Source organism: Pristis pectinata, chromosome 8 (genome assembly GCF_009764475.1).
Source record: "Pristis pectinata isolate sPriPec2 chromosome 8, sPriPec2.1.pri, whole genome shotgun sequence".
In the NCBI taxonomy this organism is placed as follows: domain Eukaryota; kingdom Metazoa; phylum Chordata; class Chondrichthyes; order Rhinopristiformes; family Pristidae; genus Pristis; species Pristis pectinata.
In genome coordinates this window covers 26,537,781-26,563,351 of record NC_067412.1, presented here as the reverse complement: position 1 = coordinate 26,563,351, position 25,571 = coordinate 26,537,781, and the positions used below count along the sequence as shown (strand labels likewise).

At 38.9% G+C, this 25,571-nt stretch overlaps 1 protein-coding gene across 1 annotated transcript in view; it reads right to left on the bottom strand.

The window, feature by feature from the left end:
* Window positions 1-8,322, bottom strand: part of wipi2 (WD repeat domain, phosphoinositide interacting 2) — a 48,858-nt gene extending 40,536 nt beyond the window's left edge. The window contains 1 exon segment of the mRNA XM_052021962.1: window positions 8,058-8,322. Coding sequence (XP_051877922.1) covers window positions 8,058-8,131 — 74 coding nt within the window. The 5' untranslated portion in view covers window positions 8,132-8,322.
* Window positions 8,323-25,571: the final 17,249 nt, after the last annotated feature.

Here is a 25,571-nt window from a genome sequence, read left to right as displayed (position 1 = left end):
AGGGTCTTGCCATTAACAATGTACCGTCCCTTCACATTAGATCTCCCGAAGTGCAACACCTCACATTTGAGTGAGAGAAACCGAGTTAACGTCTCAGGTCAAAAGACTTCTACACTGCTATCAGTCTTCCGAATCATTCACCTTTCACACCGTCTTCCGGTGGTGCTGCCACATTCTTGTACTCTTAGTTCCACCTCTCTGTTATTGTCAACTTTAGCATTTCTTTTGCACTACTTCAGATCTGCACTACAATCTCTGCACCATTCTGCTGTTTGCCACACATAGTTGTATTTACTATTACCATGTATACCGCTTACTCCCTGAGCTTCATGCAAGCAAGGAATTTCATTGTACCCTGGTGGATATGACAATAAACTAAGTTTAATCTTCAGATGAAAAGTCATCAGCCTGAAATATTATTTCTGTTTGTCTCCACAGGTGCTGTGTATTTGCAGCATTTTTTAAAATTTGAAAATGTTTGCTGAACTCAACTAGGTGGAGAAGATAATCTTCAAGCCGCATTCTAACCAATGATGTTCAAATAATGGCATTTTGGTGCCAACAGAAAATTATTCCTGCACTGATCAACTTTATATTACCAAATATGCAGTAATAATTTGTGATGAGTATCAAAGGAATAGAGCAATAATAATGACAAGAGAAATTATGTATTGGGACTGTATGGCCTTGAGGCAAACTCAGTCATGCATTTTGCTGGAAACATGAGAGATTTTAAATGGAAAATGGGTGCTGTAACATAATAAGACAATTGAAGTATGGGATGCCAAAATTCTTCAGTATCTTATCCTTCCTTTTTCTTTAGACCAAACCAAAATTTCCTGAGCCCAATCACAATTTACAAACCATAAAGAAATAAGAACACAAAACTACTGTCAACAGGAAAACTGTACTTCACAATTATGCAAAAACTAAATGGCACTGCAGGGACAGTTACACCATATCGTTGCAACAGTGCGAGGTACTTTAACACTAACCTGCAGTCTTTACAGTATAGAAGGAAACCATTTGGCCCAAATAATCTAACATTTATGCTCAAAATTCCTTTCAATTTACTTCACCTAACAGTAAATCTCCTACTGCTTTCCAGCTCTATTTAACTGCATTTGTGCTGTGCAATCCAGCTACTCAAAAGGGTAGCAGGTTCCACATTTTAATCCATTAAATAATTAGATAAGATCTAATTCACCAACTCTCCACCTGAACACATTTATCTGTTCATTCACATTTGCTCCAATGACAAGCAACTTTTCGTTAACTGACAAGAGTCCGTAATAATGCAAGATGGAAAATCTTTTGGCTTGCAGCAGCATCCCTTTCACTTTTGAACTTTTCTGCATTCCGCAGTCAGAGCCCTTTCTTCTCACCATTCCTCAAGTTAAAACCTCTTGCATCTAAAATTTTCCAGTTCTGATGAAAGGTCATTAGCATGAATTCACTCCATAATGTAACTTTATATGCAGTTGGTAGTGTATATGTGATGAAAAATCTGAGGTCAAATCCTGTTCACATGTAAATTTTGCCAAGATAGTTTCAACCCTCTTCAGAAACACTGCAACTGATCCCAGCACAGTTCTTTTTTATCCCAAATCTTTAGTAAAGCTGACTCATTGCATTATCATCAAGCAGCATTAAAACTTAAATAGCATTCCAAATCTGACTAGTTAACCTCTGTGTATAGATGTAAACATTTTTAAGAGATCTTCCCTACCTACTGGTATAATCCAGTGCAAATAGTTTTGCCGAAGGGTTTCCAACCTGCAACTTTAATTGTTTCTCTTTTCACAGATAATGTCCGACTTGTTGAGCATTTTCAGTTTTTAGTTCAGATGGCTCCAAGTTGGTGGAATTCTTAAACTAGTATCTATGATATAATAATGTCATCGTATAACAACAAATTAGTCCGGACTAAACCCAGCCTGTATGAGCACTAACAGCTTCAGCAAAACTGTTGGTAAGAAAAACATCCATCTTCCTCAACAGCAGTTCTTCAGTCAAAACTGTACCCATATAAATCTTAGATTTAGACTTTTCAATGACACAAGTATCTATCATTCACAATTGATTCTCCTCCTCTGCATTGAGTATGTGAATCCATCAGAACTTCCAAATGTGCTGTTATGGTGCCAATAACAATAGCTGGTGCAAATTGTAACAGACTCCAATACATCTCTATAATTAGATTTTAAAAGATAGAATATGAAACATTGCTAACCAGAATTATTTGCTTCTGACATCATCAAAAGAAAACTACTGCATGTTTCTTCTTCCAAAAATCTAAAAATCATTTGGAAATGGGAAACAGGATCTCTTTTTCCACAATCTGATGTATTGCAGGGCTAGTATTCTGGAACCAAAAACAAATGTGTCTACTCAGTACGACAGGCAACACCTGTTCAAATTTCAAACAAAATCATTTTGCTGACTACTCGGTAAGCGTGTTGAAAGCAGCAAATTCACCGTTATTTTCCACATGTACTATTTAGAACAGGTCTTTATTATTTAATAGAGAGCAAGGTGAACATATTTTGATCAGATACAAAAACTGGGGTCCAAATTCAATTATATAATCCAAACTTGTGAAGGAAATCTGAAGTGTGGTTATATATTTGAATGAAACCAAACTAAAATATCAATAGGCAAGACTTATTTCCAGAAAACATCTAATCATTGCCTTCACACTAAGTCTGCTGAAATAGCTTTATTTATGAAATTAAGGAAGTTCCAGTCAAACTGCAACTCGGGTACATGTAGAAATATCTATGATGAATTTTCTATGATTTTGTAGATGCTGATTGTAGAAGTCAACATCTACAAAAGTATGGAAAACTCATCACAGAACCCTATCTGATCAATGGTGCTTGCAGTTGCTCCACATTTAGGAAATCTGACCAAATTTCCCTGCAATCCTGGAAGATTCTTCAAAGTACTTGACTACTTTGCATAGGAAACCCCTAGCAAAAAAAAAGACAAAATTATGTTCAGTCACAATACAATTCGGCTCCTTAGAAAACGATTCTTTCTCTGTTTTTCCTTTTCCCACCCAAACCACGATCATCAATAACAGCTTTAAACCTGCATTTTATCTGGCATGATTATAACAAAAGCAAAAAAAAGATTAGCTGATTTTTTCCCACCCCTTCAGTGTTGCCTGTAGGACACTTTACCCAACTCAAAACAGAGGCTCGACTTTAAGTAGTACATTATTGGAATGCCTAATGGTTGTACAAAGGCTGCATAAATACAAATTCTTTAATTATTCTTTCTGCCCAATCTCTACGAGATCATGAATGTTAAGAACCTTATATTTTAACTATCTTGCCCTCCAGAATTTTTAAGTCAAGATGCTCATAAAAAAAATGCATTCACTGTGAACAGAAAGTATAAATCACAGGTTAGCAGAGTGCCACAATTCCTTATGATCACAATGCAATGGAGTGATAAAACTGAAGAGGCAAACAAGTTATTGTGAAACTGGAGGTGGCTCAAAAGTAACACTGAATCCTAGAATTAAAGCACAGAAGGAGGCATTTGACTTGTTAATTTTTGCTCCCCCAGTACAGCATTTTACAGGAAGTGAATTAGATCGGAACTACTCGAGTAAAAGATTATCTTCACCTGCCCAAAATTTTAATTCTGTGCCCCTCCAGTCCCTTGGATCATCCACTAATAAGAACACCTCTCTATCCTCCCTATCTAACTAAACCAATGCAATCATGTGCACCAAATTTCCTCAAACTTTAATTCCAAAGAATTCAAATTTTCCAGTCTAACTTTGAGTTGAAACTTCTCATTCACAGTCACAGCTGACACTTGTCATTGTTAGAAACATTCAAGTACACCTTTTCTGTGCCCTCTAGGTTCTTCCTAAAGTGTAAGAACTAGATTTTGATGCAATATTCCAATTGTGAACTAACCAGTACTTTGTACAAGTTCATCACAACTTTATACCCCATGCCTCTATTTATGAAGCCCAGGATCCAATACATTTCTCTAATCATTTTCTCAACTAGAAAAGCCTTTTTAAGGACATATGCACATATATCCAGGTCCCTTTGCTCCCGCACACCCTTCAAAACTGTGCCATTTAGTCTATGTTGTCTCACCTTATTCTTTTTGTCAAAACACATCACTTAATTTCAGAAAGTGAAAACAGGTTACCCATGCACTCAATTGGGTAATGGTACATGACAGAGAAAAGACGCAATCTGAATTAAAAAATAAAATAATGGTCTAGATATACAGACAACCCCAGGGTCATGGCCATTGAGGTAATGGAAATTCGCCCTTACAGAATTCACAAATTACTACCCAAAAATTTGAGATACAGAATAAAATATTGCTCTCACAAAATTTAATTGAAAAAGTAAATAAATTAAATTTGTTTTTTTCAACTTGCATCTCTTGATGCATTCACAGATCATGCAGCTTTGCATTGCATCTGTTCTTTTTAGGAATGCACTCCTTCCCATCCCACCACCACCGCCCCCCCCTCTCCACAAATACAGTGGGGGGGGGGGGGGGAAGAAAAAAAAGGAAAGAGTCACCTGTACTAAGTATATAACAAGAGGCTGACTGTCCACCAAACAAAATCATGTAAATGGTCTAGCATATGTTAGAGCCAAATCATAGTGAATTTGTTCTATGACAAGTACATCAGGTCCTAGTTTTTTTTAAACTACTAATCAAATGACAAAGGTAATATGCAAAAGTACCACAGAAGTTTGTCAAAATGCAACAGAAAAAATAAACAATTTGACCAGCTGGATTGGGCATAGCTGCACTGGTATACATGTCAGAGACAGGGATGATACCCATTTGGTTATTGCAACCCATTTAATAATCACAATGTTATTGAATAGTCACCAGTTTATCTGTTCTGTCCAGAGTGTACTATTGACACCAGACTTACAGCAGAAACATTTCAACAAGGATTTGGATCATACATGCACCTTTGTGCACAATATTTTTTATATATACACACAAATCCTTTTCAATTTTTTTTCACCCCAAATTTTAGTTTCTTTTCAGTCCTCGGACCTCCCATGTAATAAGCTATACATGGCTCAAATCTCTGAAAATCCCTGTTCTACACTTTACTACTAGACATGTAACATGGAAAGAATTCAACCCACTGCTTTCTTATACAGATGGCATGGCTTATAAATCTAAATGCCAATTTTCACCCTTAAATCACATGGTCCATCTTTGAACCTTTCCTTTCTTGGTTTCTCCATCTTACAGGACAATCAATAAGTGCCTTCTTTATTTGCATCTTAACACTTTTCATTTTGAAGTTTTTCTATTCCGTTGAAAAAGTCTTCTCTCAAGAGAAAACAGAATTAACAATTTAGATCAATGATCTTTTGTCTTGATTGGTCATTGATCTCAAGTGCTTAGCCTGTTCTTTTTGCATAGATACTGTCCAACCTCCACGGTATTTCCAGCATTATCTGATTTTATCTGAGATATCATCATTTTTGTGCCAGTTGGTCCTGTGTTTCTGGGTGACACTGTTGAAGGTACAAAAAAGTGATTAGAAGGAACCAATGGTTGAAAGCCTGAGACATTTGTTTCTGTACATCATCCTAGAATATACAAGATTACTAGATTTTCTTTGAAAAAAAAACAAGTGCATTATGCTTCTACAAACTTCAAATAAGGATATGAATATACTTCATTGTACATTACTGAAATTGAAGGGAAATGCAGAAGCAATTGTTTCAAATAAAAATATTTACTTTTCCTCTGCCAACCACCAATCCCATGTACCTTGCATGGTACAACACAATACTAATAAAGTATTTTTCTGACACAATGAGTGAGGGCAACTTAGTGCATAAAGTGCACAAAATACATGACTCAAATCACTGTAAAAGAAACAGATTCCACTCACCTGTGCAACTCTATGACAAGAATCCATGATTTGCTCATCCACCATTTCCAACACTTCACCATTGGTGGCCTTACAGCTGCTTAGACCATAGCCTCAAGAGATACCTCTCGATATCTCCTCAGCTTTCTCCTCCAAGATGTCAATAAAACCTCTCTCTTTAACCGAGTTAAAGATTACCTGCCTCCAAGATCTATTTATGTATCTCAGTGACAATTTTTTTTTCATATTTGATGTTTGGCAAATGCTACGATCCTAAAGTTACAATATAAATGTTTGTCGTGGTCATAAACAGTTCATGATGACTGCCCTTTAATTCAAAAGTACATACTAAACCTGCAGCCTTAGAGCAGCATTATTTTTTGAAAGACAGAACTCAGTTATAGTAATACTTAGGCACTGAAAAGTTGGAAGGAAAAAAAATTCAAATCTGTTTCAATCCAGTTTGCAATAAATTCTCTGCCACAACTGGACAGATCCCTTATTAGTAAATAATACCTCATTCAGAAATATAATAAACAGTGAGACTGGTGTTACCTTCTTCAAGAAACATGCCTGAGCAGAACTTATGGAAATGCTGGCACATTTGAATATCAGGGACCATCTCCCAATCCCTGTGTGATTCCACCACCACCCCCTGTCACACTTCAACTTCACCACAGCCACCCTGGTAGGGACTATTGGAATGCAGAGCACCGGTTTGGTTGAAGCAGATGTCAGCAAGAGCCTGCAAATTGTGCATCAGTCTGCTTTTGAACTACACAACATTTAAAAAAAAATCAGGGTTTATTCCCTGAGCATTTCATGCTCCCAAGTTACACACAAGGGAGCAAGCTATTTCTCACCGGTGTTTGCGTCACGAGTACAAAGCTATGTGCTTGCAGATCCGTATATGGCATATCTGGAGACCAAATTTCTTAAGTCCCATGAAAGCTCTAGCCTAGGGCCACAAGGATCCCAGTGTAGAAGCAGGCAAATCAATACTAGAATCGTCCGTTACCTACATCCAATCAAGCTCCACATAAATACTGTCAGCACCACTAGCATTTAGAAACCATTAGTTACTGTGTCACCAGAGAATACACCATGAGAAAAAACAGAAAAATCCTCAAGTGACAGTCTATCAAGTTACATAATACAGAGATTAGGTCACAGGCAATTTTACCTTTGCTACTTCTGAGCTTCCTGATGACTGCTGTATCCTCCTGAGTGATTTAAAAACCCCACCCTGTTGATAATAATCTATCGCTCAGTTTTAAACGTATTCAGAATAAAGCCCTCCCTGATTCACACAATTTTAAATAAATTTAAAGCAAACCTGGCTTTTTGAGAGAAATTGTATTAAATTCACCACCACCTCACTATCCCCAGAATGACCCCTGGTACAAATTAATTGCTGGGAACATATACAAATGCTCATGCTTACAAGTGTATCTGGGTTAGGTTCTACATAATAGGCCTAAATCAGAACAATGTGCTTCATGTTGGAGGTGTTGGATTCAAAACAGTTTCACCAACCAAACCGTTATGATTTGATAATCTAATAACACAAGTGGAGGCCTCAAATGTTGGTCTTAGTGACAGAGGGAAAAAAAATCTATCAGGCACAAAGATTCAAACAGGTGCTAAACAGACCTTCACTCCATTTGGAAGAATGTCCACAATGAAAATACATCACAGTTCTTTTCCAATTCCTGAATCAGACAAACCTATTTGACAGGATGAACTACAAATTAGCACAATATCAAGTCCCTACTATCCCCATTTTTAAAAGTAAATGGTTGCTAACACAAATATAACGCCTGTTTTGCAAGATACCACAGTGAACCCAAAGAAGATTGCCAAAAAAATTAAAGCACGACAGTAACCATTTAAAGTGGATATTGCACACCAAGATCTATAAATTGCATAATAAACTCACAATTGATGCAACTGACTTTAACAATACATCCCAAGGGATCGGCAGTTAACAAATTTATTTTTAAATCAGAATTTGATGAAGGCAAATTTATAAAAGGGACCAGACGCGGCGACATGCTCGGCAGAGGGCCCCTATCTTCACACAGGCCGCACATCCCCGGCCTTTCCCAGCCTCAACCGCGCTCTCTCCGTGCCGCCTATGATCCCGGCCTCGGGGCTTCCTTACGTGGTGTCCTGGTTGAAGTTAGCGAAGAGGAGCTGGCTGCTGCCACCCTCCCCGCTCTGACTGGCCAGGTTCATCGGTCCGGCTTGTTCGCTCCCCCCAGAGGGGGAAGCGGGGGGGAGAGGGAGGGCGGCCCAATCCGCACCGCTTTCTCCTATTGTCCCGATTTTAATCGTCCCGAGCTGTGTTTTGTTTTTCTTAATGAACCAGTCGCCGCATCCCGCGCACCGCAGCCGTCATGGAGCTTGTGCAACGGCATCCGCACTGCGCATGCGCCACGGCTCCCTTTCAACCCCCCCCCCCCTCTCCCTCCCCCCCAAAACACCAACCAAGATTGACATCAATACGTCAACACAGCACGTCTTAAAGCTGCACAAACCCGTAACGTGCTGCCACCAAATTACGTTCCCCACTGGTTGATTCATGAGACAAGAAGAGATCATTCAGAGCTGCACAGATTCCAACAGCACATCTGTATCCTTGCAGATCACCGCTCTTTTAGCTACCATGTCCATGTATTTTTTGTGTATTGGAGGCTTTTGTCACTTTTTTGTGTATTGGAGGCTTTTATCACTTCTAGGCAGTGATTTCCAGACCCCATCACTCTCTGGGTGAACTTGACCTCTCTCTATTGAGTTTACCAATTAGTTTAAATCTGTGACCCTGGTTCTTCGGCTCCTCAGATGAGAAATTGATGTGTTTTGTTATTCACTTTTGGGATCAGGGCAAGGCCAGCATTTACTTCCCATCCCTAATTGCCCTTGAAATGATGGTACTGAGCCACCACCTTGAACAATTGCAGTCCTTCTGGTGAAGGTATTCACACTGTATTGTCAGATTGGGAGTTCCTGGATTTAGATACAGCTCTGATGAAGGACTGACAATATATTTCCAAGTCTGGATGGTTTGCAATTTGGAAGGGAAACTGCAGGTGCTAATGTTCCTGTGGAGTTTGTGGGTTTGGAAGGTGCTGTTGGAGTAGCCTGGAAGAGCAACTGCAGTGCATTTCGTACATTGTACACACTGCAGCCACTGTGCATTGTTGCTAGAAGGAATAGAAGTATGTATTGCTTAAGGGGATGCCAATCAAAGAGTCTGCTCTATTCTGGGTAGTGTCAGGCTTTTTGAAAGTTGTTGGCATTGCATTCATCCAGGCAAATGGAGAATATCTCATCATACTCCTGATATGGGCCTTGCAAATGTTAGAAAGTCCTTGGGGAGTCAGGAGGCAAGTCACTTGCCACAGGGGAGTCCCATCCTCTGAACTGCTCTGTGGTCATAGTGTTTGTGTGGCTAATCCAGTTGAGCTTCTGGTTAATGGTGACCCTCTAGGATATTGATGGTGGGCACTCAGTGATGATAATGCCATTGAATGTCGGGACCATGTAGTTAAACTTGTTTTTACCAAGGATAGTTATTGCCTGACACCTTCTATTGCAATTCTGCAGCAAATGAAGCAGCTCATGACTGCATAAAGCAAGAGAGAAACAGATTATTTGGAATCTAGAATCTTGAACTTGAATAGCAGTTAGGAATGCATTGATTACTTTAGTTTAACAGTGCATAAATAAAGGCCAAAATTGGAAGAAAACCTAAATAAAGAAAGTGATCCATTTGTAGCTAAGGAGCTAAACATTATCATTAGATTTTAAAAAGCTTTATAATATTGCCAAGAAGAGTAATAAGTTTTATTTTGCACTTCATGCCCATCTGAAACCCCTTCCAATGAAAATAAACAACTTTCTACCAGTGTGGCTATATCATCGAGGGAGCACAGTATAGGAGCATTAGAACATGCAAAGGCATGTGGAAGACACATTAAGGGAATGAGTAAAATAGTCAACAACTTGATCTTGATTGGATGTTTGTCAAGCTCATTTGCTGGGTTCTGTATTTCATGATTTGTGCAGAAGGAATGATCAGCTACAGGGATGCCAACATGGGACAATGTTAATACGGTTTCTCTTTATCATTTGTACCTGGGGTAAGCACTGTAAAATAGTCAACATTCAATACTTGTTGTAATCATCATTCAGGGAGGAGAAGTCTTTCTGATCTGCAGTGCTTGTGGTAGAGGAGCTCCAAATTATTTGTGATGAGGCAACTCCAACAAGCTGAATGAATAAGCAGACAGGAAGGGTAAAGTATATTGTCAAATGAGGAAGGGTCACTTTGTAGTGCTAGGATGCCCAGCTGACAACTGCTCTTGACTTTCTAGCTGTATAACACTGAGGCTTTTCCTTGTGGTGGGGAAGAAGCTTTGATGAATTACCTTCATCTATTTGATAGGTACTGAACATTTCATTGTTGGATTGCAGATTATGCTTATGGAGGTGGCTTTCTAATGAATAAGATAAAAATCCTTTCAATATCTTTTAAGCTGCATTCATGGAGGGAAGTAGGGTGATTTCTACAATGTCACTTCAGCTGTGCTTGCAGGTGCAAGTGTTCTTAAGTGTTTGTGGGTAGACAGAACTTTGCTCACAAGCTTTAGATGTTGCATAAATGATGGATAGGCCATGTAAAATAAAGAACTGCCTCCCTCACCACAACATTCATAACCTTTGACATGTTTCTACACCCATTATAGTTAGTTGCTCAGTCCAGGACATTTCCTGGTCAATGGTGATCCCTAGTAAATTGTTGTTCAAGAAAAGGACAATGGCAATGCTGTTGAATGTCATGGGGAAAGCATAAGGTTGCCGCTGGATGTCATGGTCATGTCTAGGTTCTATTGTGATATGGTGATAACATAACTCTTATCATTGCAAATGTGAATGATGCCAAAGTTATGCTGCCAATCTGTGTATTCTCTTTTGGAATATCTAAAAGCAGTGCAGCATAAAATCTCAATGGTCTTACCAAGTCCCCCAGCATAGCACTTACAATTATTTACCACCTCATATTACCTTAAAGTAATTATAAAACATTCAGTAAATGCCTGTGATACTTTGAGATGAACATACACTTCCAGCCAAATTGGAGTGTTCTTTCAAAAAAGAACAGACATCCCAAACCACTTAATAGCCAAGGCAGTATAGTCATTGTTCTTCTCCAGTTCACTCACCAAAGTCATTGCTCTTTCCATTCACAGGTACACAGCAAAGCTCAATCTGGCCTCAGCAAGATCACAAACTATACTGGAGCCATCCTTGAGCAATGAATAACCCAAAATTGTCTGACAGTCACCAGAATCATAGACCTCAGTTACTGTGGTGTACTCCATGTTGACCCTTGATTGGCCAATTTGGGCAAGTAGGTAGTTAGTGGCTACCAGGCATCCATTTCTCCAGCACCTGACAGGAAACCATTTGCTCACTCTTATGAGTATGCTGACCCCACTGCTGAGATCTGCAAGTTGTGCCTGCCACAGTTCTTATGTTGGTTGCAGTGGCAGTATTGGCTACCTCAAATATCATGAGGCAGATCCTGTACAACATCAAGCATTTTTCAGTGGCAGTGTGGCCACGCAGAGAGTGTCTGGTATTCTTTCTTTACTGCTTCCTTTTTTCTTTGATGGTCACAACTCTCCAGGTGTCTGCTGTATTATTCCAGAAAGAATGCATGCTATTACTGTTCATTGTCATGTATCATTTCAGCTGTGACTTGATTTTTTTTCCTCTTTGAATGGGCAGAATGTTCCCATGCTGAGGAAGCTACACTGAATAACAAAGTGAGAATGGAGGTTCTATTTGTGGGTGAGTATGCTCTGCATTTTTAATTTGATGGATTCTAAATGATGTTACTTCATGCATTGATTTTACTTCTCAATGTAAAACTTGTCAGAAAGTGTGTGGCTCAGGGTCACTCCAAGGTAAATTGGTTTTGTGCAATGAGTGAGATAGGCACCATTCCTGTTGATGACAAAGACATCAGATTTCTTTCCCTGAAGAACATTAATGACATCAGATAGGTTTATTGCAATTTGGCAGTTTCATGGTCAGCATTATGATACAAACTTTTTATTCCAAGTAATTATTCAATTACTTGGATTTAAATTTCCCAGCAGCTCTGGTGGGATTCAAACTCACACCACTGTATCATTAGTACCTTTGTCTGGTAACTTAATCACAATGCTACCATACCTAATTTACATCCACCCAAGAGCACAGTCAGGATTTTGCTTTAAAATTTCAATATTCAATACTGCAGCACTTTTTAGTACCACAATGGAATATCAGCCTCTTTTGTACTTAGGAGTGCAGCAACTTGCTGATACGAGTGTACTAATAACCGAGTCACAGAGAGTACTTTGCTCAAATCCACTTACATTGCACATGTTATCAATTCATCTATTGTGACACTTGGATATCACTACATGTTATATTAATAAATGGATAGTCTCATTTCTGCTATCTGATTTACATGAGAAAACAGACAATGACATAGATGAAAGAGCATTTACAGAAGACTAAACATCAGTCCAAATAAGAAATCAGTTCCAAAAATCCTGGGAGTGGAAGTCAAGATTGGGGAAATAGGGAAGCAGATGCTGTAACAATGTTGTTATCAATTTACATGGGACTATATAGAGTATGTAACATAGAAACAGGCCATTGGCCCAACCAGGTGTCAGTTATGGTTCAACAGGTAAAATAGATGATTGCCAGGCCAAATCCAACTTCAGAGATCTAAAGGCATAAATTTAGGCTAACACTCCAGTGCAGTATTGAGTAAGGTACAATCTTCTAGAGGAGATGCTAAATGGAAGGCCTCATCTGCTCTTCCTTGGTGTAAAAGATCCAATGACACCATTTCAAAGAAAGAGCAAGAAAGTCATTCCCAGTGCCAATAATGGTAAATATTTATCCCTCAAACTGCTTTGTTAAAATACATTATCTAGTCATTATTAGAGGTGTTTTGTTTGCTATATTACAGCAGTGACTACTCTTCAGTTGTACTTTGCCAGCTGTACTGTTCTTTGGGATGTTCTGGAAGGAATGTGAAAGATGCTGTATAAATACAGTTTTGTTTATCATTTCCTCTTCTGTGTGCACTGGTGGCTATATCCCAGATAAGAATATTTCCATTCCATCTTTCTTACTTCAGCCACTCTGCCCTTTCTATCATACACCAGTGCCACCAAAGGGTCAAAGAAGTGGTTGTTCATTGACAACATTCTGTTGGTTGTGTGCACTTTGGGATGTTTAGCAGTTCTGAAAGGGGCTATATAAATACACATTTTTTAAAATAATATTCATTTGCCTTATTTGATGCAGCACATGACAAGTGCATGGCATCTCCCTGGCTCACATTGTGAGAAAATAGCAGCAGATAGTAATGTGTGCCAATAGTGTTCACTTACTGGCAAGAAACCAGGTTTGATGTGAAAATGTACACAGCAATTTCCTTTTGACAGTCAGCCACTGTTATTCCTTTATTTTGCTCTCAAAAATAGACACATTGAAAAGAGATTCTATGCAGCTTAGGTGACTTGTGCATCTACAGTAACAGAACCACACTCCCTTGGTGAAACATAGCAAGCAAGGAAACAAAATGTGATGATCTCTATCCTGATCATTCCTATTGCCCAATAAGGGTTAATGGTCTGCAAAACATCTAGGATTATTTTCTCTATAGATTAACAGCATGTTTTCACACTATGATCATACTGTCACTTCAACACAAGAAAGAAGGAAGCATGAGGAAATTCAAGTAACACTGTTCTTTTTAAGAATTTGAATCACAGCTTGCCTTGTGTTAATAAACTTTGCAGCTTATATTTGCAACTAAAGGCTGCTTTGAAGAATCTATTAACTATATCCTTACAGATTGTAGATTTGATAATGCTAATGAACATGATTGATAAGCTTCCTCTTATAGTTATTACTATGCTATCTAATTTTATAGTAGCATTTCCTTAATGATCTAGATCTTAAGTTTGACTGGAGTTTCTTGGAACAAGTTATTATCTAATCACAGCATGTAAATAAGGATTCATATACCTTGATTTAAATCACAAAGCATATCCTTATTAAATGTCTTCATATTAAAATCAATCTTCAGAGGTGCTGAGAAGGATCTTCAGATATTGGTGGTGACTAGAGGTCTGTTTGTATGGTAAGAGTTCCTAACCTTAACTGCAATATTGCAGAGAGGTCAGGATGCTTCCCAAAGTGGGATTGGAAATTAAAAGAGGGTTTTTGGCTTAATGCTGAACCAAAATTTAAGCATTTGTGAGGGACACAAGAACAAGTGTAGCTCTTGATTTAAAAAACTTCTACAGCTCCTTCCTCCACAGTGATTTCCAATGCTAAATTAAAGCAGCTGTTGGTTTTCCTACACCATATTTGTAATCACTTTCACAGATTGTTGAGAAAGTTCCTTTACTTCTGAATTGCCCTTATTTTATGTACTTACTTGCTTCTTTCAAATAGGTAGGGAATATTGGAGAGCCGAGTTGCTCGTTTTTGAATAGACTACATTATTCACATTTGATGAACTAAATGGACTCACTTCTCTGCCTATTGTTCAGGAATTTGTATACAAGATTGAGACTGAGCAACTGCAGTATTCTCTTCCCCTACTGTTATGACCAGACCATAAACCCTCTACTCCCAACCCCCTGAACAGACCCCTCCACCATTCATAGCCCTGCAAAACACAACACCCTTCACCTGCTGATCTCCAGGAATTACTGCTCCACATTTAATCCCTCTATCTTCTGTGAATGAGCTGCTGTCTCTCAGCTTTATTCTCACTGCTTCCTGTAGGAAAAGGAATGGGAAATGTATTTTAATAAGTACTGATGAATAGTAATCTTCAATAATGACAAACAACAGCATTTGCTGGAAGTTGACACTTCCACACCCTAAATATTCACAATAATGCAGTTGCAAATATCAAACATATTATGCAATATGATAAAATGCTCTTGACTGTAGTAAATATGGCAAGATAGAGCTAGCTGTTTGATTATTTTGCTTTGGGCAAATATCATAGATCTGAGATATTAAGGCACAGAAGGATATGGTCCTAATGGGGCCAAATAAGAGTGTAGATGGGTTAAAAAAGGTCAGCATGAATGTGGTAGGCAAAAAGGCTCATTTCTGTGCTGTATAATTCTATGACTACAGTTTTATTAACTGTTTTTCTTATTAGTGATGCTGCCTGGTATTATTAACAAGATGAGTAGTTCCAACATTCTGCTTTGTTGCTGTGCAGAAATTTGTTACTTGCAGCTTGGAAAATAAGTTTAAATCAAGTGATTGCTGCAGAGTAAAAGTTTGATATCATCCACAAGACTATTGCAAGCCACCTGCAGCCCAACTTGTTCCATGCCCACTCTGACCTCTGTACAGTTCTATGAAAAAATAACAAAATTTCAAGGATCAGTCTAATTTCAGTTTCCATAACTCAATAATATTGGTTAGAACTTGGTAAAATGTTATATTTTCCCCTCCTGTATTCTCCTCACTTTATGCCTTGTATATTTGTAGTAATTCAAAAATATCTTGATTATTCTAGCATTATTCCTGTCTGATATCAATATGGCACTGACACCAACAAGTGGCAGAAGGAGGAACTACTGTAATGAGTAATTAAATCAAACTGCTCCTGTCATTAAACATTATTGGCCTTAGCTACTAGAGAAAAAGGAAAAATGAGGGGGACATACATAGAAGTGCAAACCATGAGGAAAGAATGCAGGATATGCAAATAATATCTTAGGTCCCAAACTAATTGAACACTTGGATGAGATTCAATATCCTATAACATTAAATGCAATACAGGCAAGATGATATTTCAAATTTCTTTGAAGATATCCCAAATAAGAAAAGGAATTCAAAGCTTTTAATACATACTTAATGGTCACCCATTTACAGAGATCAAAATAATAGTCACCTGAAAAAAAACCACAGCTATTAGTCATGTACTGTGAGCAGGCCCTTGTAATGCTTGTAATTGGTGGAATAGCCAAAGCCATTGATTAGATCTAAACAGTTTTGAGTTACACATTACAGGAATCCCCATCCAAAAACAAAGTTTATTAATCTGAGTGGGAGGTTAATCACACAGCCTACTGAAATATCAATTTAACACCAGTTTGTTCTGTGACCACTCAGAAAAATTGTGACATAAAATCAAAAGATTTCAAAATTTAGGAAGTGTCCTCAGTATCACAAGCAAGATTCAGAAGAATGACCTCTAGACATGCAGGTTACAGGAAAGATTGGGTAAATGGTAGATGGGGAAGTAGCATTAATTTTATGGATGGAATTAGAGAGGTAGGTAGGCAGAGGAGATTTCATAGGTAGAATAAATAAGAGAAACAGTTTTTAGTGGGAGTTGTGTACAGACTCCCAGTAGTGAATGAGACAAGTCAGAATGCCAACAGCAAAAATTAACAAGCATTGAGTAAAGGCAGTGTTGTTTTAATGGGGGGGGGGCAGGGGGGGGGTGGTGACTAACTTATGCAAATTGGAATAAGCAGAGCAGCTGTATACTCAAAAGGTAGAACATTTCTGGAGTATCTGAGATAGCTTTCTGCAACAATATATCCTAGAACCAACAAGGGAGTAGGCCATATACATCAAATAACATTTATCTAACAATGATTATAAGGTTAATTTAATGTAACATTCTAAAGGGAATAAAATGAAACAACTAGCAAGTTTCTAGATTTTGGTACCTTCACCCATCTAGGCTTGAGGATGCATTAGTCTGGACTCAATATCAAATTCTCCAAATTTAGCTAATTCACATTTTTTGTCTCTGGCCATTTCTGTTGTAAACCATCCATCTGTGATACTGATAGTTTTTCCCCTCTCCCATTAATACACCTGGCCAATATTAAATCAGCAGTAATTTCCCGACTAAATATTAGGAAAACTAAAGCCAATACAATATGGTAGTGTAGTGGTTAGCATAATGCTTTACAGTGCCAGCGACCTGGGTTCAAATCCAGCCACTGTCTGTAAGGAGTCTGTACATTGTGTCTGCGTGGGTTTCCTCCAGGTGCTCTGGTTTCCTCCCACATTCCAAAGACATACAGGTTAGGAAGTTATAGGCATGCTATGTTGGTGCCAGAAGCATGGTGACAATTGCGGGCTGCCCCTAGAACACTATGCAAAAAGATGTATTTCGATGTACATGTGACTAAAGGTATCTTAACAATATCCTTGCTCCTCAAATTTCATAGTTACTGGCTCTGACAACTGCTGGAAACTGCACCAGACTGTTTTTAACATTGTTATATCTAACTTCAAGATGAGCAATGAATCAAATCTTTGATGTTGCTAATACTACCTATATTCACTTCTGTAACATCATTTGACTGTCCTTGCTTCTTGTAATCTGCTGCTGAAACTCTTTCAGACTGGACTATTGCAAACACTTCTGTCCATCCTCTGTCATACTCCTTTCTGTATGAAATTGCTGCAAGTTCCATTCAATCACAGTCAGTGTTCTTGGTGACCTGCAATGGTTCCTGGTTAAGCAACACATTGCTTTTAAAATTCTAATATTTTAGCCTTCGAATATACACAGCTCTAGGGACCCTGGTTCAATCCCAACCTTGGGTACTGTCTGTTTGGAGTTTGTTTCCCCATGACTAGTGATTTTCTTCAGGGTGATCTAGCTTCTGCCCATTCTTAAATTACCCAATGGTGAATATTGACAGCAAATAGAATCAAATGAGAGTTGCTGGGTTGTGTGAGAGAGAATAAGTTGCAGGAGTACAAGGAAAAATGGGACTGATGGGGTTGCCTCCTTGGGACTTGGCATGGACCTGATGGGCCAAATAGCCTCTGACTGCATTGTTATAAGTACAAGAAATCTATCCATGATTTTGCACTATATATATCCTCCAGCCCTTTAATTCTGACGTATTTACTCTCTTCCAGTTCTGGTTTCTTGTTCTTCTGCAGGCTTAATCAATTTCAGCTGACAAAGGCCTAAGCTATGAGGTTCCCTGCTTAAACCCCTCTACCTCAATGCCTCTTTCTCCTTTAAAATCTCCCTCAATCCTGTTTCTTCAACCACTGTCTTACCATTTTCTTGTGTTGCTTGGAGCCAAACCAGTCAGCACATATTCACAAGGATCACCTTAGGATATTATTCCATGTTATAGGCAGTACATAAATACAAGTTATTGCCATTTTTCTCCCCTAGTGAGGCTCACAAATTGTCTAAGTTCAATTATCACATCATTTGTGGTGAGCCTTTCACAACTTAGGTTATAAAAGTTATAATTTTTATAAGTTTATACCAGTCACCTGAGATACTTCTGGTCTAACATCATTCTTAAAATGTTTAACAGAAGCTTGATCCTTGATCCCACTATGCTTTAATGCACATTGTCAGGTTCAAGGTTCATTCCTATGATGCCTCTACAAGATGCCTTTAACAGAGTAAATCACAGAAAATGCTTCAAAGTCAAAGTCCAGTTTATTGTCATATGCACAAGTACAATTTAAAACTTACCTGCAGTAGCATCACAGGTACATATCATAAGCAGCATTCATAAGAAAAACAAATTAAGCATAAATTAGACAATTTTTACAAGAAAGTACACAATTAAAACAAAAAGGCAATTTTAGTGCAAAGCAATCAACATGGTCATGGTGTAGTTAAACTTAGTGATTAGGATTGTGCTGGTTGGTTTGAAAATCAAACAATTGAAGGGAAGTAGTTGTTCTTGAACCTGGTAGTGTGGGACTTCAGGCTTGTGTATCTCCTGCCCGATGGTAGCTTTGAGAAGGTGGCATGGCCTGGATGGTGATGATGGATGTTGCCTTCTTGAGGCAGCACCTCCTGTAAATACTACCTATGGTGGGGAGGGAGTTCCCATGATGTATTAGGCAGAGTCCACTACTCTGCAGTGTTTTACATTCCTACACATTTAAATTGCTGTACCAGACCATGATGCAACCAGTCAGGATACATTCAACAGTACATCTGTAGAAGTTTGTTTGGTGACAAACCAAGCCTCCTTAACCTCCTAAGAAAGCACACCTTCCTTGTAATTGCATCTGTGCTGGGCCTAGGACAGGTCATCTGATATATTTAAAGCTGCTGACTCTCTCCACCACCAATAACCTCATGTAGAATGGTGCAAGTTCACCCTCCTTCCCCTCCCTGAAGTCAACAATCAGCTCTTTAGTTTTACTAGCATTGAGTGAGAGATGGTTGTTGTGACACCACTCAACTAGGTGTCCTACCTCACTCTGGTAAACTGACTCATCACCATCTGTGATTCATCCAACAGTGGTGTTGTCAGTGAATTTGTATATGGCATTGGAGCCGTCTTAGCTACACATTCATGTGTATAGAGAGTAGAGCAGGGGGGCTAAGCATGCAGCCTCAAGCTAAGCACAGCTCCAATGCCACATACAAATTTGCTGATGACACCACTATTGTTGAACAAATCACAGGTGGTCATGAGTCAGCTTACCAGAGTGAGATAGGTCAAACCAGGAAAAAAGTTGTCACCATGCCAAAGGAAGAGATGAAAGTATAAGCAGCCAAAAGCCTGGTCAAAGAGAGATGTTAAAGAGACTCAAAGTGGGTGGATGATTTGAATTTTTTTTTAAAAAGAGGGCTGACTTTCTGATATGTGCCCCTATTAGGGGAACTGTGCTCACAGAGTACATATTAAAGGCAGAGCTATAGCACTGTAACCTCAGCTCCCTACTCCATGTTTACTTGTTTTAACACATTAAAGGTGATACTGAAATGTCATGTCTGCAGACTACCTCTCAGTGCATTAGATCCAGTGTACATTATACATGCATTTCATACATCAATTTAGCTATATCAAAAAATACATCTTACAAATCACATTCTTTTCCCATACAAGAGAACAGTCTCAGATTCAATCCTGAATGTAGTATTGGTAATTCTCTATATCTTGTCTGAAATGAGATTAAAAAGCAAGGTTCTGGTCTGCTAGTCTCTTGAGGAAGAAAACACAAAAGTAGGTGGAGACAAGACTACAGATGGTGGAATTTGGAGCAACAAGCATAATGCTGGAGGAACTCAGAGGGTCAGGCAGCATCTGTGGAGGGAAATGGACAGCCAACACTTCAGGTCGAGACCCTTCATCTCAATGGATGAAGGGTCTCGACCCAAAATGGTGACTGTCTGTTTGCCTCCACGAGTGCTGCCTGACTTGAGTTCCTCCAGCATTTTGCTTGTTGCAAGCAAAAGGTAACATTTTTTGCTTAGCCCAAGTCAATTACAGGGAACTACACAAGAAGTTGAGCTGATTCCATATGCTTCCCAAACATACTCAATCCACACCATATCCAACTCAATCCAAGGATTATGTTAATGAAATATTTTGTGGTTCATTACATTTCTTCTTTTAAAGAGTATCTTCATTCCTTTCCCTCTCACATCCCCTTTGAAGCCCCCTACATCAGTTGCAATCACCAGTTGAGATGAAGTGGTGAAAAGATTGCAGACAGGGAGGGAAGAGTGGGGAAGATAACTAGCTCCTCATATCTGAGGTCCTGCAAATTTTAATTTTCAACTTCTAGTTCACCAAATCAGTGGTATACCACTTGCTTCTGAAACAGAAGGCAGCAGCAATTTGAGTACAAAATTTAGACTGTCATTTAAGTGCTTTACTAAGGGACTACAGAAGTATTATCCTTTAAGCATACTGAGGTCTCAGGCACCTTCTTGGGTGGGTGTTAAATATCCCATGACACTATTTCAAAGAAGTGCAGGACAGTTCTCCCTGATGTCCTGGAGAACATTTGTCTCACAGTAACCATCATTTAATTGGACAATCTGGTCATCATTTCATTGCTGGTTGTGGGAGCTAGCAGTGCACAAATTGGTTGCTGCATTTAGAATCAATTATACACCATTGGTCAAAACATGCTTCATGATGCCTTGAGGTTGTGGAATACTTGTATACACAAATCTCTTTTTATCTATTTTTCCATCTATTCCATTAAATGGCATTTCAATAAGGTATGGTCATCATCCTGCATAATGCCAAGTTACAAATTGTTGTTTCTGTGTTTGAATGTCTATTGGCAGGAATTCCACTAAATCAGAGTCAGTTACTCTCTTCTCAGAATTTACTCATTACATCTGAAACCTGTCAGAAGTTTTTCTCCTGATGTTACTAAAGTGACTTGTCCATTATCATATGTTTGTGCTACATAGAATATAACCACATAGTACAGGCCCTTCAGCCCAAAGTGTTGTGCAGACATTTTATCCTGCTCTAAGATCTATCTAACCCTTCCCTCCCACATAGCCCTCCACTTTTATCATTCAAGTGGTTATCTAAGAGTCTCTTGAATGTCCCTAATGTATCTACACCCACAACCTCTGCCAGTGGTGCATTCCACACACCCACCACTGTATAAAAAAAACTTACCCCTGACATCCCCCTTATACCTTCCTCAGATCACCTCAAAATTATGCCCCCTCATGTTAGCCATCGTCACCTTGGGAAAAAGCCTCAGACTGTCCATTTGATCTATGCCTCTTATCAAGTCACCTCATCCTCCTTCTCTCCAAGGAGAAAAACCCTAGCTCACTCAACCTATCCTCATAGGATATGCTCTCCAATCCAGGCAGCATCCTAGTAAGTCTCCTCTGCACCCTCTCTAAAGCTTCCACATCCTTCCTATAATGAGGCAACCAGAAATGAACACAATACTCCAAGTGCTAATTTTATAACTTTTACTTACTTATTGTGATGCAAAGGAAGCCATTCAGACCATGCCCACTCCCAGCAGAACGATCCAATCCCCTTTTCCTTATTGCTCTGCATTCTCTCACACATTTCCATCAACTCCCCTATAATTCTATACCTACCTACCTTGCCAAGGGATAATATGCAGCAACCAATTAACCTAATTGGTTAACAATGACTTCTGAATGTCATGTGAATGACTTCTCTCACCTAATTGGTTAACAAGACAATGAAATTAACAAGATTTCTGTGATTTTACTTGTCCCAGCTGTACACAGTGGCTGAGGATAGCTGCCAGTATTCAATGGCAAGGCATACATGTAGCTGCTTTTAAACTGAGGGTGCAGACACTCTTCACTTACCAACCAACCAAACCTAGTGTCCAAAGAGGCAGCTTGGGGTTATAGTTGAAGATTGGTATCTCAGGTTGTTCCTTATTCTTTGAGATTATGGAAATGGTTGGTAATTTAAACTATCAACAAGGATACATCACCCATGAAAGGGTCTACCCAGCCAGCCAGCAAGCTTACAGTTGGGTTCCTTCCATCAGCCTCCTTTTGGAACTTTCCATCCCTAAACATTGTTGCAACACAACAAACAGTTGGAGTTCTGAAAGGGGTGACAACATTAACGGAGAAATTATTGTCCTTGGACCAATTTGTATATAACATGTTACAATTAGCTGCCACACACCCATTCCATAATTATATCACACAAAAAGTTGGAAGAACTCAGCAGGTCAGGCAGCATTTGTGGAGGGAAATGGACCTCTGTCTGTACCTCTCACACTGCCTTGGTGAAGCAGCCAGCATAATCAAAGGCCCACTCACCTGGGTCATCTCTCTTCTCTCCTCTCCCATCAGGCAGAAGATACAGGAGCCTGAGGGCACATACCACCAGGCTCAAGGACAGCTTCTATCCCATGGTGATAAGACTATTGAATTATATGATGAGATGGACTCTTGACCTCACAATCTACCTTGTTTGACCTTGCACCTTATTGTCTACCTGCAATACCCTGTAGCTGTGACACTTTACTCTGTGTTCTGTTATTGTTTCTACCCCATACTACCTCAATGTACTCTGTACGAACTCAATGTATCTGCACTGTGTTATGAATTGATCTGTACAAACGGTATGCAAGACAAGTTTTTCACTGTACCTTGGTACGTGACAATAATAAACCAATACCAATACCATTTCCCTCCGTAGATGCTGCCTGACCTGCTTAGTTCCTCCAGCTTTTTGTGTGTTGCTCTAGATTCCAGCATCTGCAGTCTCCTGTGTCTCAATAATTATATCCCTTCATGTGTTATGCTTATTAATCTACCAGTAGCAAGTGGTAACCAATAATAGATGTAATAGCATAAATAACACATCAATGTCAGTTAACCTTTCAAACAAGTGAGACACCATATCCAGCATGTGGGGCCCTGGTATTGTACCATGCTTTCACTCATAACCTCTGCCTGGGAATTGATTCTCAAACTGGTAAACCTGGTATGTTCAACTGCGGTCAAGTTTCAAATAATAGTTATAGACAAATAAGATAAGGGATGTTGAGAGGATGGTTGTGGAAAGAGTGTTTTCTCTTGTGGGAGAATTTAGAACTAGGAGTTACTATCTAAAAATAAGGGGTTACCCATTAAAGACCGAGATGAGGCGAAATTTCTTCTCTCAGAGGGTTATGAGTGTTTGGAACTCTCTTCATCAAAGGGAAGTGGAAGCAGAGGCTTTGAATATTTTAAAGCATATGTAGATAGATTCTTGATAAACAAGGGAGTGGAAGGTACTGCATGTAGATTGAATGCAGAGTTGAGGTTACAATCAGACTAGCCATGATCTTATTAAATGGTGGAGCAGGCTTGACGGACTGAGTGACGTCTCCTAATGTGTACATTCATATATTCTCTAACTTGAACCAAACTCTGTGGCCATCCTAGTGCAGAAATGGAGACTTTCTGAATGGATCTTCATTGAACACTTTATATATCATACTCCTCTCTGGTCATAGGCATCCAGCCAGGACATCTGTCACTGACTTGATCATCTTGGGCCGGAGTCTCTGACAATGCAACTCATGCAGAAATATGACTACCATGGGTGTCTCAATTCTCATCACTTTCTCTTCCAAAAAGCTGCAAATCAAAACTACCAAGTTTTTATTAAAAATTCTCGCTCTTATGGATGATGTGATTGCAAGTAAGTGATGACTTGCAAGCCAGTGCTGATGTCCACTGAGACCAACCTGGAGAAATGACTGACTGTGAATGAGAATTAATAAGATAGCCACAACTATAAGTAACACAACATCATCATGAGCCTTCCTCAAAGCTTCTTCCAGTGAGTGGCCAGTCATTGCTCTCAAGGGAGTCACTGTTTCTCTGGGCACAGGCGGGGTTTGCCACATTCCAATTCTCAGCAATCTGTGCTGCTGTTATTTAGTGATGTGCCACTAGGAGGCATTTAAGAACAGCTTGGAGCAGGTCCCAGATCAGCAAGAGCAAAACCCAACTATTCCTCTGCGTGTAGTACAGGAGTCCATAAGAGGGGGGAAAATAGAGGGGTAATTTTTTTCTTAATCAAAACAAAGGAAACACAGATGTAATGTACTAAAGGCTACAAATTAATGTTTTCTAAGATCTACTGGAAGCCTGTTGTTGTGATGAGTAAAATCTTCTGTGAATGTCATTCATTGACGAACAGGAACACTAAGAAATTTCCTCAAAATAAAGCAAAAAATCATTCTTCCCAACTTTTAAAGAATTATCTTAGAGAATTGCAGGGCTTGAGTGATAATCTAAACTGCCCAAGTTCCTCTGTCATTAGCTTAATTCCTATAGTTAGGCTACAGAGGTAATAATTCAAAAACATATTCTCAGCAAACTGTCAGTGTCACATCAGTCTTTAGATTAAGCTAGAGTTTAAATCACATTGGTAGAATGTTTTCATTTTTAAAACATTTAATGGGGCTTCAATGAAAACAAAAATCAGGTTAGATGTACTACAGGCTGCCAATTCACCAGAAATTCAACCTCACCCCCCCCCCCCCACCCAAACTCCCCCAGTCCACACAAGAATGAGTTTTCTTCATTTTCCAGCCTACCAGACCTCTCGTGCCTTTTGAGTGAGATTTATCGGTTTAGTGCTAAACTTGAAACTGTCCCTGTGCTGTGATTCCTTTGCCAGTTTGAACTGGATTGGGACCGGCTGAAATAATTTAACATAAAAGCCTTATGGTGAATTGACAAAGAAGATCTTACTTTCTTCATTCTCAGATAGACTTGAATCCAGTTATTAAAAGTACAATGTCTAAAATGGATCTACAATTAATTGGCAAAGTATTTTTAATGAAATTATCCTGATACTGTATGTTATAATCTGGTGATAGCAATAATTCTGTACTTAATCTAGACAGTGTCCCAGTTATATTGAAATAATTTTAATATTATTTATATTTAAAGAATAGCATCTTTTACATTGCTCCAATTCACTCTATAGTAAATGATGAACATTTTAAAATAGTAATTAATATTGTAATGTAGGAAGCTTACAAGCAACTTTCCATACATTGCTCACATGTGCAGCAATGTAATAATGACTAAATAATCTGTCATTAGTCATGATCATTGAAAGATAAACACAGGCACCAGAAAGACCACTCTTGCACTTCAATCGAGGTGTCACAGGATCTTCTACATCCACTCGAGCAGGAAGACAGGTCTGGGTTTATTACATTGTTGAAAGGACAGAACCTCCAACAGCACACCACTCTCTCAGTACTCCACTGGAGTGTCAAACTAGATTTTTGTGTTTAAATCTCTAGATTAGGAGTTAAACTGATTATTTTATACTCA